This window comes from Equus quagga, chromosome 1 (assembly GCF_021613505.1).
Source record: "Equus quagga isolate Etosha38 chromosome 1, UCLA_HA_Equagga_1.0, whole genome shotgun sequence".
NCBI classification, from domain to species: Eukaryota; Metazoa; Chordata; class Mammalia; order Perissodactyla; family Equidae; genus Equus; species Equus quagga.
Window position 1 is genome coordinate 181043954 of NC_060267.1, and position 18084 is coordinate 181062037.

The following is an 18084-nucleotide window of genomic DNA, read 5'->3' on the forward strand; positions in this document are numbered from 1 at the left end:
AGGGCTGCAGACGCGTCTTCGCCCTTCTGTGTCTCTCTCAGCTCCTGCCAACAATGAGCCGCTTGTTTCTCTTATTTCCCAGAAACAGTATTAGCCGTCCAACAAGGTCAGCAAAAAAAAGCAGCTTTTCACTTCAGGGTGCATTTGGTTCCAAAAATCTGTAAAGTATTAAACCAAGAAGTTGCACTACCCCAACTTCACAGTGAGCCCTTTATTCCAATTCTGGGTGAGAAGAGCTGTAAGGAAATTTCTCAGCCGGTTCTGCTGATAAGGCCCAGGGCCTGGGATATATGTGGTTCAGCCACACTTTGCCGGTTTCACCGTTTCAAGCCTTAAAACCACTTCCAGGTGACCCAAAACCTGACAGATGGACCTTCAGTTTCCCAGACGCCCCCGGCTCTTCTGGTTTCAGACATGTGACCCAAGCTGCATTTACTTCACAGGAAAACCTGAGTTGTTCACATCAGGAAATGCTTTTCCTACTTGCGACGCTGTCTGCCCATCCGAACAGGAACCTAGTAAGCACACCAGCACGCGAGTACCGGACAGCTCGGCTCTGTGTGCGGATGGAAACATCTGAAACACTGCTTCTTACATGTTCCTAGCAAATGCGCTACCTCCAATATGTATTTTATTGGCATTTAAAGGATTTAGACATCAGTTTTCATCATTAAAATATATGCAGAACAAGCTAGAAAAGAAATCACATCTGTCTGGCGTGTTGATTTCTATTGGATCCTTTTGCTGTAAAGAAATCACATTTCTCCCACCTAAAGCAGCACCAGGATGTGCTCCTCAGAGTCCACGTGATTTCTGGGATCTCTCAAGATTTATCAAAAGGGGCCTGTGGCAGGAAGAACATCTATGAAGCTAATGAGTTTAGGCAAATAATGACCTAAGTTGGGAAAAAGAGAAAATTGGCGCTTCACTGTGCTGCTCCACAAAGTTATCTTTGTGTCTTTGAATTTAATTCCATGGCCTGGCAATAGCAGCAAAACCAAACCTGCTTTATTATCTTCAGACAATAGGTAGACTTTCTTCCCAGCAGGAAATGGAAACTCTGATTCACGCATTTATTTTCGTTTCAGGAGAGAGTTTACTGTAGCTTTTTACTGGTTAGCTTTCCCGAGTGATTTTCAAACTCCTCCAGGTGCAAAGAGTGGCAACCCAGCCCTAAACAGAAAACGGGTCGACAGCTGCTCCCCAAGCACTGGAGAAACAGCGGCAGTGTGGGCCGCTGGTTTCTAATCTGTTTTCTTTTTATAATGTGCCATTTTAGTAAACATCTTTATTATTTAAAGAGCTCACACAACAGACACTCCAAGAGATAGTCAAAGGGCTTGAGCGATGTATGAAAGAGAACATCCCATTAGTAATCAACATGGGAAAATTGTCAGCTCCACAAGGAATCATAGAAATGCAAATTAAGAGCTATTTTTCAGCAATCAAATTAGCCAAGATAATAACATGATACAGCGTTTTGCCAGGACTTCTCAGGAAAAAAACGAAACAAGAATTTAACCAGGGCTGGCAGGATTAGGAAATCTGGTAAAAGTATATGTCAAATTTAGGGAATTTGTGTATATACGCATTTTGAGGATCGTTCCCTAGATCTTATAGGATTTCTAGTGCCCCCTAAAGGTTAATTACCTTTGAAATGAAAAAGTACGAAAATACTAATAGTGGTGTCTGGATGGTAGGACTGTGGATGAACTCTTTCCTGTGTTCAGTTCATTTAATCATTCGCTCATCAAACATCTGCTGAGCCCCATGGAGGCATAGGAGGTGCTGATTCTAGTGCTGGAGAGACTGATGAACAGGATGGAAAGGCCCTGGCCTCCGTGAGGTTACAGTCCAGTGGGGAGACGGACAATAGCAAATACACAGCATAATTCTAGGGACAAGGCCTTTGAACAAACAAATGTGGAATTCAGGCACATGAGTTAAGGAAGGCCTCCCTGAGGAGGTGATGTGTGATCTAGAAAAATCCAAATGAAGGGCAGAAATCAGAGTGGGGCCACTCTGGGCTGAGAGACAGGAAGTGCGAAGATCCTAAGGTGGGAAGGATGACCTGTGGGTTCGGAGTCCCTGTGCAAACAGGGAGGCCGGCATGGCAGAGGAGCTGAGATGGGGGGCAGCCTCGCGGCTGCGTGAGCACTGAGCTGGCCTCTAGCCAGGGTGACAGAAGTCTCCGTTCGGTTCACTGCTCATCCTACGTGGGAAACTGCCAGAGTAGTTCACACACTGTGTAAAGTAGAAATCCCGAAGAAATGCAGCGCTGGAGAAGGGCTGGGGTCCAGTCCTGGGCCCAGAGGCTCCGGGCCGTCGTCTCCCAGCCCAGGCTGGGAGGTGGGGACCACTGTGAAGCGGTTCAGGCTCATCTCGGGGAAGAAAAGAGCTCTGGGGTGGGGGTAAGGCGGGGCAGAAACCACAGCAGCTCCACTTTAAACACTTATGAAAGGAGACTCAGGTCCCAAACAAAACAAGGCAAAAACCTATACCTCCCACTTTTATTGGGGATGGTGTGCCAAGGGATTCTGTTCTTAAAAACAAACACAAAAGAAAACAGGCAACCACAACAGCAGCTACCATCTGGACTTTCTCTTTTACCCTGGAATCAGACTGGGTGCATGGTGAGCCCGTGCTCTGGCCCCGGCGATTCCAGGCTGTGCCGAGACGCTGCACCCACCTAGCGAGCAGGGGCTGTAGGAAGCTCTCTCGAGCACCCCTGGGCGTCACTTCGGGGAGATACTCTGAGGACTGTCCCCTAGATCACAGTGTCTAGATCATTTATGGGGAGTCGGAGGGAAACCCTCTCTTAGGCATCTATGCCTGGAAACACTATGTTTCTCCCCAGCACCAGGTGAGCCTCTGCCTCCGGGACACTCTGACTCCTGGGACTGAACGTGTTGTCCTCTTTGCAGGAGCCTCAAGTCTCAAAACCAAATCTGCAGCCACCTCGAGCACCACCCTGGGCCTGGGGTATGCATTTTTCTCCCTGACTTTATTATTTTCTCAGCCACAGTCTCCCTTTACTCCAACTTAACTCAATTATTTATATGTCTCCTTTTGAATGATGTGTTTTATAAGACACAAGAGTACAGAATAAATGGAAGGAGGTATCGCAGGTTCATTGTAAAACTATATCTCTGTGTGTATAGCTAGATACGTTATTTGTCAGTTAAATGATGTTCTGTGAAGCCTAACTGAGCATGCTGGAAATGGCATTTGTGCGTCACCCCAAGGAGAAGGGTCTACGTGACATGAGGACACACCTTGCAGAGACCTGCTGGACCAAAAAGCTTTTCCTCATGTCACATTGTCTTCATGCAACATACTCATTAGAGGAGCCAGCAGACCCAGGCACACTGTGCCCTCCACCCACTGTCCACAGACGCTCCCTCAGCCCTGAGAACAGAGCCACCATCACCCACTGGGACGAGGCGACATCACGAGCCTCCTGATGGGATGTGGTGAGAACACCATACCACTTCCGTGGTGTTGCTGCCAAAAATGTATAAGCCAGATTGAAATCACGAGGAAACCCAGACAAAGCCAAGTTAAACAACAATCTACACCACGACTGGCTGACACTCTTCGAAAACGTCAAGGTCCAGAAACACAGGGCTGAGGAATCGTTCCAGGTAAACAGAGACTAAGTGGACAGAACAACTAAATGCAATAGACGCTCCTCGACGGATCCTGGACCAGAAACCAAAAGAGCCATTGAGGTCATTATGCTGGCAGATGAAGAAATTTCAAATATGGGCTGTGGATTAGACAACAGTATGGTACCAATGTTAAATTTCCTGATTTGGGTACCTATACTGTGCTTATGGAAGAATATGTCCTTCTAGAAAATACAACCTGAAGTATTTAGGAGCAAAAGAGCATGATGTCTCCAACTCAGTCTCAAAGGGTTCAGAGAAAAAGAAAAAAAAATCTCTATACACATGCAAGGAAAGAGAGAGAAGCAGATGTGGTGAGTCAGAAACAATTAAGAAAGGCCAATCTGGGCAAAGGGTGCCTGGGAGGTCCCTGTCCTGTACTTGAAACTCTTCTGTAAGTTTAAGATTATTTCAAAATAAAAAGGGACACACACAAAAAACACAAAGGGAAAACTTGCCTATACACATGCTAAACTCCCTGAAGATTGAAAATTCTCAGTCTGGCAGGGTCCTGAGAAACTGCACCCCGCACGGGCCATTGTCCTGGGGCGTTACCTACCGTTGAGAACCACCCGACTGAACAATGGCTCTGAGAACTGACTGGGGTTTGGGGGCAGCACCCTGGCCGTCATACATGCTGCATGATTCTGAGACCTCACACTCACCATTCTTCCCAGCCTCCCCCCTCCACCCCCTACCCCAACTGTGATTTAGAAATAATTCTGGGTGAAGGGCGTCAAAAGGCACAAAATTCCAGTTATAAAATAAATAAACCATGGGGATGTAATGTACAGCATGGTGACTATAGTTAACAATACTGTATTGCATATTTGAAGGTTGCTGAGAGAGTAGATTTTAAAAGTTCTCATCATAAGAAAAGCTTTGTAACTATGCGTGGCAATGGAGGTTAGCTAGACTTATTGTGGGTGATCATTTCCCAATATATACAAATATGGAATCACTATGTTGTACACCTGAAACTAACATAAGGTTGTATGTCAATTATATCTCAATGTTTTTAAAAAAAAAGAGAAAAAAAATCTCATTTTCAATAAATAGAGAGCCTGGGCAGACAGGACAAAGAGGGGCTCTATGAGCCTGGTTGGGGAGGTCTTTCAGAAGAAACAGTCTGGACAACTCATGACAAGACACTAGTCTACAAGAATTACAAGTTTTCTTGGAGGAACCTAGGCTCCAAGACAGTCAGTTGACTGTAAAGCTTGAGCCCCTGTGTCGAAAGGCCCCCACTCCCAGGGTCAGAGCCGCAGAAAGCGATCCACGTGGGCCTTCCTGACAGAAGGGAAAACAGACAGGCTAAGAGGGTAGAGTCAAGGCTGGATAAGGAACTAGCAAATGCAAACAGAGGGAAGTCTGTTTCCAGAAGGAATGTCTCAGGCCAAAACCATGCAACTGTGATACAGTTTGGACCCTGGGATTCCCCTAAACTGCAGAGAAAAAGCTGCTGTGCTTGAAACACAGAAGACGACACACGAGCAAAGGAGACCTGCGGACACGGAGACGTGGGGGCTACACGGGACTATCCCTCGTTTGCAGTGTCTCAGGCAGCAGCAACAGAAAAACAACATTAACGATGGAGGCCAGCAGCCCAGAAACTTCCGTGTGCAGCTGCCCTGGGCGTTCAGTTTGCTAGACTCGGATGATCCAATTCCATCTGGGGAGGAATTAGAGTTCCATTCTAATTAATTCAGGCATTATGGCAGTTGACAAGGGTAGAAATATAATATTTTTCTTGATATTTAAAGTGTGAGTTTTGAAGCAGCTAAATGAAAGTCTTGAGAGCCAGGACTAAATCAGCCACGTTAAAAATTTTTTTTTTTTACTTTATTTTTTTCCAGCTCTGCAAATATTTATTTCTTGGCAAAAATGGAAACTCACAACTCAGTCTTCCCTCGTGTCTGAGAAATATAACACTGGAAGGGGAAAGGACGAAAATAATATGGAATAAACACATGCCACGTACTGGGACGCAAAACAACTTCAAATGAAACTTCCATCCACGGCTTAGTCAAAAACATATGGAGATGCAGCTGAAAACAGGGCCAGTGGGAAAGCGCAGAGCCTGGTTAAGGACACTTTCTGTGGCAACGTTAAATCATTTCTTGTAAAGGAAAGTAGCACCCTAAACAAACCCCCCACCAACACACACAGTGGATCCGCAGACAATTACATGTTTAGTTTGATCAAGGCAAACCATGTCAAAATTGTGTTTTTTAAGGAATTCTTACACTTTACTAACAAACATTCCAAAGAACGTGGAAAAAAAGAGAGAATTAAGGAAGGTACAAAACTTTATGCACAAGAATATGTACTGCAACATCACTTATAATGATTTAAAAAAAAGACTCAACCTACATGTCTTTCAATCGAACAACTGGTGAAATAAATTATGTTATAGTCACAGAATGGAATACTGTATAGCCATTAACATGGTGTAATGGTGTATAAACAGAAATATGCCAAAGTCCATTCAGAACTTCAAAAAGTGTACAGATTAAACAATGAGATTCCAATCTGTATCTATCAGAATTATAAAGACTACAAAGCTTGATAATGGACTTTATTGACCAGAGTAGTAGAAAGAAGCACTTTGATACACTGCTGGTAGGAGTGTAAAGTGGTGTAAATCTTTGACCCAGGAATTCCACCGCTGCAAAATTATCCTGTACATAAACGGCATATGGAACGAGGATTTATGAACAGCGATGCACAACACAGCATCATTTAACAATAGCGAACAATCAGGAAAAAAGCCTAACTATCCAGCCTGGGGGATGGGTTAAATAAATTGTGGCGCATCGATAGAGTGGAACATTACATACTGCTGATGAAGATGAATCCATCTATACATACTAATTTAGAAAGCTCTGTAAGATATGTTAAATTTAAAAAAGACATAAGCGCCCAAGCATGCATACGTCTGTAGAGTATTTCTGAACACTCAGGAAGGAAGTAGCAGCGGCTTCGCTGGGGAGAAGACAAGGGCCAGGGGTCCTGTTGCAGAGGGGACTGATTTCTCATGAATACTCTTTGGAACTGTGTGACTTTTTTGCCATGTTTGCGCTACTTTTCCAATAAAAGCAGCCAATCCAAAAATATTATAAAAAAAAAACCCAAACATTTATTGAAATGGAAAGAGGCTCATGACATATTACATGAAAAAAGAAGGCTACAAAAAAGAATGTGGAGGATTTTTTCAAGCTTTTGTGTTTACGTTTGTATTGAAAGAAGACAAACACATGAGAAAATGTTAGTGTGACTTTGAATGTTCAGATTACAGTGTCTTTTTATTTTCTCATGTTTAGCTGATCAGCATTTTCTGCAAGGACCAAATAGTAATTATATCATATGAGGGAAAAGAACATTCTTGAATCTTGCTGCCTCAAATATGTTTAGGGCCTTATTTTTCCCTGCCTTTTTTTTTTTTTTTTTCCAACCAGGGAGGGGGTGATCTTTTTCCCTTCAGCATTTAATGAACAAAGACTATGGAGGCTTTTGTTTTCCTGGCTTCTCTGACGGCATTATTTTCCTGACTTCATCACAGAGAATTATTGAGTCAAGCATGGCAGAACAGCTGTCTCTGACCACCAGCAACTGCAGGACACCCAGGGAATAAATTTAGACTTCCAGAAAGGAAGAAGAAATTGATCTTCCAGCTGGTACCGGGCGGGGGAGGTGATGGTCACACACAGGCCGGGACAACATCACCCGGGGCCCCAAAGAGATCCAAGAAAAGTGTCCAAATGTCACTCGGCACTTAGCAATTTGGAACAAGTGGCTGAATGACAAACCATCCCAGAATCCCTTTGCCTCAAACCTGAACTGGGTGAAATTCTCCCCAGTAAGGAAGTTCCTGAGGGCGAACAATTAGAAGTCAGCCAGGAGATAGGACTAAAACTGTCAAAATTATTTTTAAACTCTCACTAGAAGCCCACAGCTTGGTGAAGAGATTAGACTCCATTAAAAATAAATAAGTAAATGAAGGTAGTGCGCACAAAGAGGGGACTGAGGAAGAGCTTGACCTTGGCTGTGACCTCCTTCCTAAGAGCCTCCCTAAGGGGCTGTGCTCTTGATCAGGGTATGAGGCGCCCCTCTGGAATGTTCCATGGGTTTAGGCGTGCAGAGGCCAGACTCTCTGGCCAACTCTCCACAGGAGAGTTCAGGGTGGGCTCACACAGTGACCCTGTGAATCTAGGTAATACAGTTCGACAATCTTGAGCCCAAAGTGCAACGTTTCCCCTCGTTTTTGAAGCTTACTCGGTATGACTTTTTCGCTGGAAAGTGGCTTCACGTACCCAGGGCTCGTGCGTGTGTACACTAACACCAAGTGCCAAAAGGACAAATGCCAATGCCACAATAGCTGTCTATTTCGGACAAAGAACCCAGTCAAAAAGTTGGCGAGCACACTCAGAGTTCTTCCCAGGCAACTCAAGTTAAAGACTGGATGTCTGAGTGGGTTTCTGCCATTTGCCATAATGGCATCCTCCAATCACTGTGCTGAGACACACAAGTCTGTAGTGGCCCCTACACCTGGCAGATGACCAGAGTCACCACTTGAAAATGACGCCCATTCCCAGGCCCGCCCTACATCACCTCAAGCAGGGTTTCCCAGCCGTGGGGCCTGGGCAGCATCCCTCCCAGCAGCAGCCCGTCACTGCCCTTTGGAGAGCAGCCAGGCTTTGGATTCTGAAGTTGGACGCTCAGCAGATGCCCCCAAGGACCTGACTAGCGCTAGACCAGGACCCCCACCTGGAGAAACGCTGATCTTAGAGACTAGGGAACGACTCATTTGTCACACGCAACCTCAGTCAACTGCAGGAGTTGACGATTCATGGTTGTGTCTGTATTACACACAGGGCCTAGAGCCATCTTCCTAATGCCCATCCTCCTCTCCCATCATAAAAAGTTCAAGGCACCAAGCGGTTCTCCTTTCTTTTTCTTTTGGCTATTATAAAAGTGATATAGCCATATTACAGAGCAAGAAAAGGGGATCACCCTAATCCAAAAGCCTTATCAGAATCATTATTAACATTTAAAAATACATAACCGATTTACTCAATACATTTACACTACAAAATGGTGCACCTGAGATGCATAATGCACTAGAGTAGGGGCTAGAAATACACAGATGGAGAGCAACGCCTGGTGGAAAAGAGAATCTACACAACGTCTTTTGGAAAAAACAAAATTATAATCACAGCATAAACAATTTGCCTGCTTTATAAAATTAGACTGATAAATAAACAGTTTTCTATGTGCCACATAGTCCTTTTTCTTTTTCTTTTTCCCCCCCGAGGAAGATTCTCCCTGAGCTAACATCTGCTGCCAGTCTTCCTCTTTTTGTATGTGAGCTGCTGCCACAGCATGGCCACTGACAGACGAGAGGTGTAGGTCCACACCCAGGAACCAAACCCGGGCTGCCGAAGCAAAGTGAGCCAAATGCAACCACTAGGCCACTGGGGCTGGCCCCCACATGGTCCCTATAACTATTATTTTAATGGCTACAAATAAATTTATTTCCACATTGCAGGCATTTAACTGGGGGGAAGCTATATTATAAATAATGCATCTTTGGGTACAAAGTTTTCCAAAGTGTTCATCTAGCATACTACTTAGGAAATTTATCTTGGAGAATATTTTCTTAGGAAAATTGTGGCATAAAACATTTTTTCATGTCTCTTGAGACTTCTTATCAAAGAGATTTTTCTACCTAAATTTCACATACTACAATCTACATCTCATCACCTAATCTTAATACATCCAGATAAATGACCACTGATCTAGATAAGAGATTCATCCACATTAGGATAAATGGGTTCCACTCTTTCTTCACATACTATCACATCCCACTTTATTGCACAAGAGGAATTGAATCAGTTAATTTAATAATTTATTTTCAGTCCAATTTCACCTATTCTTTAAAGTCTTAAAAGAAATTAACGTAATGCATCTTCCTTTTGGAAAGCCCAAAGAAGAGTAGTCTTCAATAATGTTGATTAAATAAGAGTGAATTTTGACACCTTCCCCAAATCTAAGAAGAAAATAACACTGATTTTCTCTGGTGTTTGGAAACTTGTTTCTTCTTTTTCTAATCAAGGAAAAAGAAAAAACAAAACATTTTTCTAATCAGAATCTCTTCCCCTTTCCCATGCCCCCCGGTCTTCCTTCCCTTCCACACACACCCACTGTCCACCACAGCAATCCTCCCAACGCCCCGGCCCTCCGCCCGCCCCATCGAGTGTGGGGATCTTCAGCGTCTCTGGGTTTGTGTGTGGATGTGCTGTCCACATTAGGCTAATTTATGCTGCAGAAACCACAAACTTCAAAAAGTAGTGAGAACATCAGAGTTGGAAAATCACAGTAGCCAGATATATCTGCCATGAACTCACCACATAAATTTGATTAGGGAAAAACCACTGGAAAAAGAAAAAAATAAGATAGCCTACGTATAATTCCAACTTTTAGCAAACTTTCAGGATACCTTTCTACATGCATTAAGCCACAGTGGGCCGAGGTGTCCCTTAGCTGTTTTATTTGCTTTTGATAAAATGTTTTTAAGTGTCTTTGTACACTTCCTAGAGGAAGAATGAGCCAATTTAGCAAGTGAGCACAGACAAGACCCTCCCTCTCGTCTTGAAAAGCATGCCTTGCAAAAGAGAACCCACACATGTGTTTATAATTTGAAGTACAGATCAAGACAGACCTGGAGGACTTTGGCCTGGTGGATGGCACTTCTTCAAAGGGGGAAGTGTGTCTGTGTGAGAGAGATCTTTTAAAAATTCCTATAGCATTAAAAATACACTCTGGCTGCGCTTTACCAAAAGTTTCTGAACTGGCGAGGGCTGGCAGTCTGGTGAAGCTGTTACACAGTCTTTATTTTTCCTGTCCTGTCTGGGAGGATGCTGGCAGCCCAGGTGGGGGCCTCCTTCCAACAAAGAGGTCCGTTAATGTGTGACAGGAGCCCGGCACACCATGGTTTACGATCCTCAGGATTCTCCCTAAACAGGCAAAATTGCCTGTCACTTTCTCTTGGCAAAAACATTTCAAAATATGAGGATGTTTCAAGTTGGCGCACGACTCCAGTACTGGTGTGCTGAGAAATGGGGAGAGCGTGATACTGTCACACCTGCAGAGGGAGTGACAGCCTTCACGTGGCACTGCCGGTGTGCCTGCCCCTCACAACCTCCCTCTGCGGAGGACCTGAGGGGGCTGCAGCCACTCACCAGCTCTCCACCTCTCCCAGCTGCTGTCTGCGAGGGCTTGAGGCTATTTTCGCAGGGTGTAAGCAAAAGTGCCCGAAGGACAGAAGTTGCAGGCACGGTGGCTGGGGTTCTCTGAGGGAGGAGCACACCACAGGCCCTTCCTCCGAGCACAGAGGAGGGGCCAGACAAACGAGGGAAAGCCGAGCCACCAGACAACAACAGTGACAACAATGCATTTCTCTGGGGGCTTTGTCTACCAGGCCAGGTACCAAGGCTCGAACTACCGAAACACTCAGAACAACTCTCATGAGGCAGGTCCTACCACTGTCACCATTTTATAGACATGGCAATGAGACTCAGAGAGGTGACAGACGAACACAACTGCAAGTGCCCAAGAGAAACCCAGCTCTGACGCCCAGTTCTTCCCAGTAACCACGCCTCGCAGAGGGCCCCTGCCCTTCCCCAGCCATCCGCATCCCCATCCTGACACCCTGGCTGATCCCCCGAGCAGGCGCATCTCTCCCCAAGCCCGTTGCTCTATGTGTCATAATAGGGCCTATGCAGAGTCTTTATTTTCTGTTTCACTTTTTTCTTCCTTCAAAAAAATTTAGTCGGTATAAATAGTAATTAATCATACTAAGGACCCACTTAGAGATCTGAGGTCCTATCCAGGTTGCGTTATGAAAAAAATCAACTTTGCCATGTACAGTAACCGTCCCCCTTCACGGCGTGACATAAAAGTGAGGATTCCAAAGAAGGTGTCAGCCCCACGTGATCTGGCTTCCACCAGGGGCAACCTCTCCTCTCTACTGTCTGAAGTCCTCTACGGTCTCCCTTTCTGCTGTTCCCTGGGGAGTACCTCTGGGGACTCAGCCTCAAAGGTCACCAACCTGCTCAGACAGAGTCAAATTGGATAAAACCTAACAGAACCTCCTGCTTTGGCAACTACGAAAACGAAAATTTCAGTGAAAACTAGACCAACTTGGAAATGGTCATTCGAAATAAGGTACAAAAAAATGTGTTTTGCATTTTTGCCCTTCAGAGTCTATTTCATCTTCCTCGGGCATTTGGAAGTCAGCGAGTTTGGACACACGACACACCTGCCATCCTACAAGAGACTCCTTGTCTCTGGCTACTGATGCAGCTGACGAAAGCAGGCTCCGTGTCTACAAAGCCACTCACTCCAGGACGCCTTGAAGAGACGAGTCTCTTCTCTCCCGAGTAGACTATGGTTTGACTTACAAACCACATCTCGGGAACAGATCTACTGAAGAAACGCGATACACCCACTGATAGGAAGTTTCCTGGAGAAGGGGGAACTGAAACAGTTCCACCAGGGGGCGCTCTCCTCACTGACAGTAATAAGTAAGCACATCAAATTTAAAGCCCTTTGCACTCTAACCAGCCCAAAATGAATCTTTCTTTTTTCCTTTTGAGCTTTTATGATGAATAGAGAAACTACCTTCAAACCTAACATTCCATAATTAAATAAAATATAAAACTTTCCTTTCCACAAAGAGTAATGATGATAATAAGAATAAACCCTTATTTATAGCTTATTACGTGCCAGGAACAGATCTAAGCACTCTATCACATACACTCATATCATCTCCTCAGACTATAAAAATAACCCTCATTTTACATACAGGGAAACTGAGGCACACTGTAACCTAACAGGGTCACCAAGTCAGTAATGGGTAGAGCCAGGATTCAAATTCTGACCGACTGACTCCCAAGTCCACGCCCCCAACCTTCAGGAAAACACAGCATCCAACAAAAGGAGATTTACTGCCGAATGGATTCAGCCACGTCACTGGTTACATCAGAGCTCTAGAAGCACAGCACATTAGCTTATAAAAGCCGCTGTCTGCAGCAATGCTATGAACTGTGTCTTGATATCATTTTCACGTGTACATGAATACCTCCCACTGAAGGGGACATATCACTGAAGTTCACCTATTTGTCACCTACACTCCACTGAAGGGACCAAAATTCTAGATTTAAAAAGGAGGAGGAGCAGGATCTGTTCCGGTCAAAAGGTAAAAAGAAAAGAAAAAGCAGTTGATGTAAAACAGACATAGAAATTTTGAATGCCATTCAAACTACTGACTTTATATATACACACACATGTGTTTATATCTATGCTAATGTACACATTGGTTTAGTATATATGGTATACATAAAACACGGATGTCTAAAATAATGAAAAGAAGATGCCACATTCTGAATCTTTAAAAAGAAGAAGAAATAGGAGGAAGAGAAGGAGCTGCTCTTTATATTTTTAAAGATTATAATAAAGAGCATAAACCACAGCAGAGCTATAGCTTCAAATAAAATATTCTGAGTAACTCATTTATTATTAGAGCCACAGTGAGACTCTCCACTCTCCCCGGTCTTGGGAGCTCACTCTGCATTCCCTGTTCTATTTCCAGCCTTGGGACACATCTGTGATGCTCTATAGGCTAGCAACACACTTTGTAATGGGCACATACTCAAATATTGTTGGAAAAACCCCAGAATGCATGTCTTGAGAAATTTACTGCTCCAATTTGTTAGAAATCTGGAAAGTATTTTATTCAGCTATAGGTAAACTTGTTTCAGATATTCAGATTATAATTCCTTTAGATATACTTTAGCAGCAATTGGTTGTGTGTGTGTGTGTATGTACGCACACACACAGGCAGACTTATGTGTGCCTTCAGGATCAAGTTTCAAGCATTCAAGGCCCTTTTAACTTAGTTAGTCCACTTCCTACATGTTGCACAATGTTTAAGAATTAAGGTAAGTACATAAAAGAGCATAAGCAAGGATATTCACTCCAGTATTGTGTGTCCTAGCAACACACCAGTAACACCTGAATATCCATCAGATGGTGCTTGTTAAAGAAACCAATTATAGCACATCGATATGTCAGAGCGTTAGGCCATTTTTTAAAAGGATGAGACTGCTCTGTACATACAGCTATAGAAGTAGAAGAAACAAAGTACAGAACAGTGGGTGTCATACACAGGCACATGTGTGAACAAACACACACGTGTGACTAGAAACACTGGCTGACTCCAGGCAACAAGCAAGAAGTTGAGGAATGGGGATGAGAGGAAGGCTTACTTTGTGAACCCGTCTGACAAAGTGACTACATTTCTTTAACCAGGTCCATGAAAGGTTTCTTCCAATTATAATCGATTAGAAAGTTAATAGCTTAATAATCAGTTTTTAGAATTTTTAACGAAAATTAGATGGTTAAAGAAATCTTGAAACTCGTCTATGCTCCCTAATTTTTGGTTTCTTCACTGCACTAGCCTCTGCTTTCCTACACCGGGGACAGATGACTCATGGGGAGTCCTGGTTTACCACTGCTGCGACAAGCTCGGGTTCCATTTTCCTCCATCTGCCCTTTAGATAAGGAACACAACAGAGGTTATTCCAAATCATTTGCTTTGGGGATATATTTTGCAACTGCAAGCTTTCAAATGGTAGGTCCAGACTTCCTGGAAGAGCGGACAATCCATTTACTTGAAGCTGACTCGGATTTACCGGAGTTCATCCTCGCTGAGGCTCAGCCACAGCACCAGGGAAGGGGGCATAGGAAGAACTCTTCCATTTTTATCCTGTTCGTTCCTGAAAACCCAACAGGAGATTCTTCTCTCTCTCTAAAATTAACTGTTCTGTGTAGAAGCCGTAGGTGGACCTCTGATCTTAAATGGAAATGTCATCTGAAAACGGCACCATCTTCTATAAAACTTTAAAATTGGACCTCTTATTTTTAGCCTTTGGGGCTGGGGGAGAATGACTCCAACAAAAGCTGATTAGTGTATTAATTCACATCTGATTATCTCTACTGGGCAGAATTTTAGTTCTTTTGAAGTAAAGGCAATTAGCAGAAAACAATCTCAAGTCTAACATTACACTTATTCTAAATTAAGTGAAAAGTGGGCGGTGCCCTCTCGGGGCGGGGGGAGCGGCGCCCCAAGGTGTCTCAAATCAGAGCCCCGCGCTCCCCTCCAGCTCCGCCGTCCAACAGCTCGGGACTTCGGGAAAGGTCCCGCATCTATGAAACTGGAATGCTTCGTCGATTGTTGTGAGGACTTAATGAGGTAAGACAAGAACACACCTGGTCTGGTGTCAGTCACACATTAAGCCAAAAAATAAAAAAAAGCAGAAGAAGAAGAAGGAAGGGACTGGAGGCCAGAAGTGTACCCTTTGGCAGAGCTCAGGGACCAGTTTCACAGAAAGGGGCTCTGTGCCCGACCTGTCTCAGTCTGGATGAAGACAGGAGGCTAAAGGATCTTTCAAAGAACTTCAAGAAAGGCGGGTGGAGGGGACACCGCACCGCAGCGTGACCCCTAGGCAGCTGTGTGGTGAACTGCGGGCAAAGAGCCCAAGGAAAGAAGAACGTGGCAAAGGCCACGCAGCCAAGAGGGAGGAAAGACACTCCCTGGGTGCGTGAGGCGCCCCGGGGCCACCGGAGCTGCGCTGAGCTCCCGGCCCCTGGGCTGAGCACCGTGCGTTCCGCTGCGTCGGGCTTCGGGCTTACCGAGACTCGGCTGGGACACGGCCATGGACCGGGCGGGCGCAGGCGTGGAAGTGGCGGCAGGGTGGAGCGTCATGTGATTCAGCGGCTGATTCATCGCCTTCCTAGGGTCTTGCCACGTGGTGATTTTTTCTATGTGACTAAAAGAAGGAAAACAATTACCTTGTTAATTGTCAGCACCATCATCATCATCACCATCCCCAGTAATAGCACCACATTAAATGACACTGGCTCTCCTTCCCCTAGGATCTGCTTGCAAGTGGCTGACACACTGTGTTTGCTCTCATCCAAGGTCAGGGATGCCCAGTGACCCTCCACCAAGTTGGGCCACATGGGGGATTCTGCAGGGGGCTCTGTGAACACAAGCCCATGACTTAGCTGTGCCAGCTGCCCCTATGAGCAAAAACCCCCCTAAGGGTATTCTGCCTTACCAGGGACAGACAAGCCCCGGGTACCTCCCCACAGCCCAAAGGGCCCGGGTTCCTCGGCTCCTCAGGTGCGTCCCGCCCTCACCATCCCCGGGATCCCACAGCTCTCCCAGCAGCGGGGCTCCACCGCCCCCAGCCTCCCACACTCTCCCGACTCATGTAATTGACATAATGGGGACACCTCCGCCTGTGCTCTGCCAAAGACAGGGCCCTTGAAACCAGCCTCGTAAACATGACATTCCTGAGCTCTTACGAAGGGTCAGGCACCGTGAGGTCCACACAGGCGATACACAAACCCCCCGAGAAGCCCATGCTCTACCGTGCAAGGTAACAACGGTGTAGCCGGAGGACAGAGTGGCAGGAAACGAGCGCAGGACGGCAGGCACGTGCCAGACCATGGAGAAACCCAGGTGCCCAGGCAGGAAGGTTTCTGAGGGAGAGGACGTGACTTTCGGTCATCTACAACTCCCAGTATTTGTTATCATGACAATCTCAGAGAAACCAGCACAACACAAGCTTCTGCCCAGAGTCTCCAGCGTGTCCCCAGGAAGATGAACCGGACCTCCAGCTTTGCCTGCCTCCTCCCGCCCCACATCTCAAGTCACTCCTGTGCCTTAGAGATCCTGTGCCACTCCATAAGCTCTACCTTTTTTGAATTTGTTACATCTTTCTTTTAAAAAGGAGCATATTCATCTGGGGCCACAACTCTGTTTTACAAAGTGTATCTAGAGCTCTTCTACATTATCAAAGACGACAAACTCCGAGAGCAGAAACTGAACGTCAGTCCTTTGTTCTAGGCCTTGCAAGATGGGCTTCTCCCAAACCTACTGGCAATATCAACCCCCACACAGTAAGAACCCTCCTAGCTCCACAAGAAAAGGAGCAGGATTGCTCTTTCTGTTAAACACACCTCAATTTTGAATAACACTGGCCTCCTTTGAATCGTTAGTCTAGGAAACCACTATCACTATCATTAGGTTTGACCCTAAATCATGCAGCCCCTTCCGCTGGAGTCGTGTGTGTCTTGTCTTTTGCTTTTGTTTCCTCTTGTTCGAATGCTGCCACTGCTGCAATTCTTCAGATTTCTTCATCCCGATTGGAAGTTACTGCCATGAGGAACTCATCCATTGCCTTAAGTGAAAACTTGGATATCTTCCCAAGAAGGCCTCTAAAGGAGCGTGATTAAAAAAAAAAAAAAAGTCAGCCTCGGTAAAGGAGGCAAAATTAAATTTAACTGTTGAGTTTCAATACTGTAAGAGCCATCAGCAATCTTAAAAAACCATCAAATCTGAACTGGGAGGAATAAAAATCAAAGAACCAAGCCTGTCTTGTTAAGAAAAATGCAAACAGAGGAGGAAAAGACTGAACTAAGAGCTGAGAATCAATTACCTAAGCATGAAAATGAAAAAGAAAGAGACAATGGTCTTAGTTACACCTCCAGTTTAACAACTGTAATTCCGTTTAAAGTTTTCATGAAATCCTTTCTTCAACCTTCGGTCATGTGGAAACTCATAGCCAGCCTCAGGGGTTTGTCACAGGTCTGCAGAGTGAGGAGCCAATTGATGAGCATGTCAGAGTTACATAAACTCCCTTTAGCAAAGTAATTAGAGCGACGAAACCCTTTAACTAACCATTCCTCCAGGACTCATACTATTAAAACATGTTTCCCAGGGTAGACACATCCTGCATAAATAATTTCCACTATAGGACCAGAAGCGGAGGAAGGCTGCTTTCTTTCAGGAGCTTTTCTGAGACCTTCTGACACCGTGGGTCTTGATGCTGTCCTAGCACCAGCATGAGCACAACCCTGGGAGATGGGGTGATAGACATCCTACAGTGGAAGACATTTAAGGACACTGCTGTGGTCAGACACTCAGCCACCAGTCAGTGGTAGGAACAACACGGTAGGAACAAGTGGACTGTGGCAGAAAGCAGGGCAGAAAGGCTCGCAGCATCCGCAGTGGCTGATGAGCCCAGCTTGCCTAAGGACTGCCACCTGGGTGGCCGGCCTCCATCCCCTGGGACAGAGCGCAGAACTTTCTGGGCGACACTCTGGCCTTCATCCCGAGAGGTCTGACTCCAAAGATATACAACTCAGCCGTGGCTTCAGGTCCCAGAACTGCCCCAGACCGTGGGAGCCTCTGCAGCCCACCCTTCCAACTCCACACCCAGCCACTGCTCTTAAAGGCATTTTGTTCCCAGCGGATTTGTTAATTAAAATGTCACTCACTGCATTC

At 45.3% G+C, this 18084-nt stretch overlaps 1 protein-coding gene across 1 annotated transcript in view; it reads right to left on the reverse strand.

The window, feature by feature from the left end:
• WWTR1 (WW domain containing transcription regulator 1) overlaps window positions 1-18084 on the reverse strand; it is a 120422-nt gene that overhangs the window by 32196 nt on the left and 70142 nt on the right. The window contains exon 3 of the mRNA XM_046673942.1: window positions 15423-15559. Within this exon, the coding sequence (XP_046529898.1) occupies window positions 15423-15559 (137 nt within the window). The remainder of the gene's footprint in view (window positions 1-15422; window positions 15560-18084) is intronic.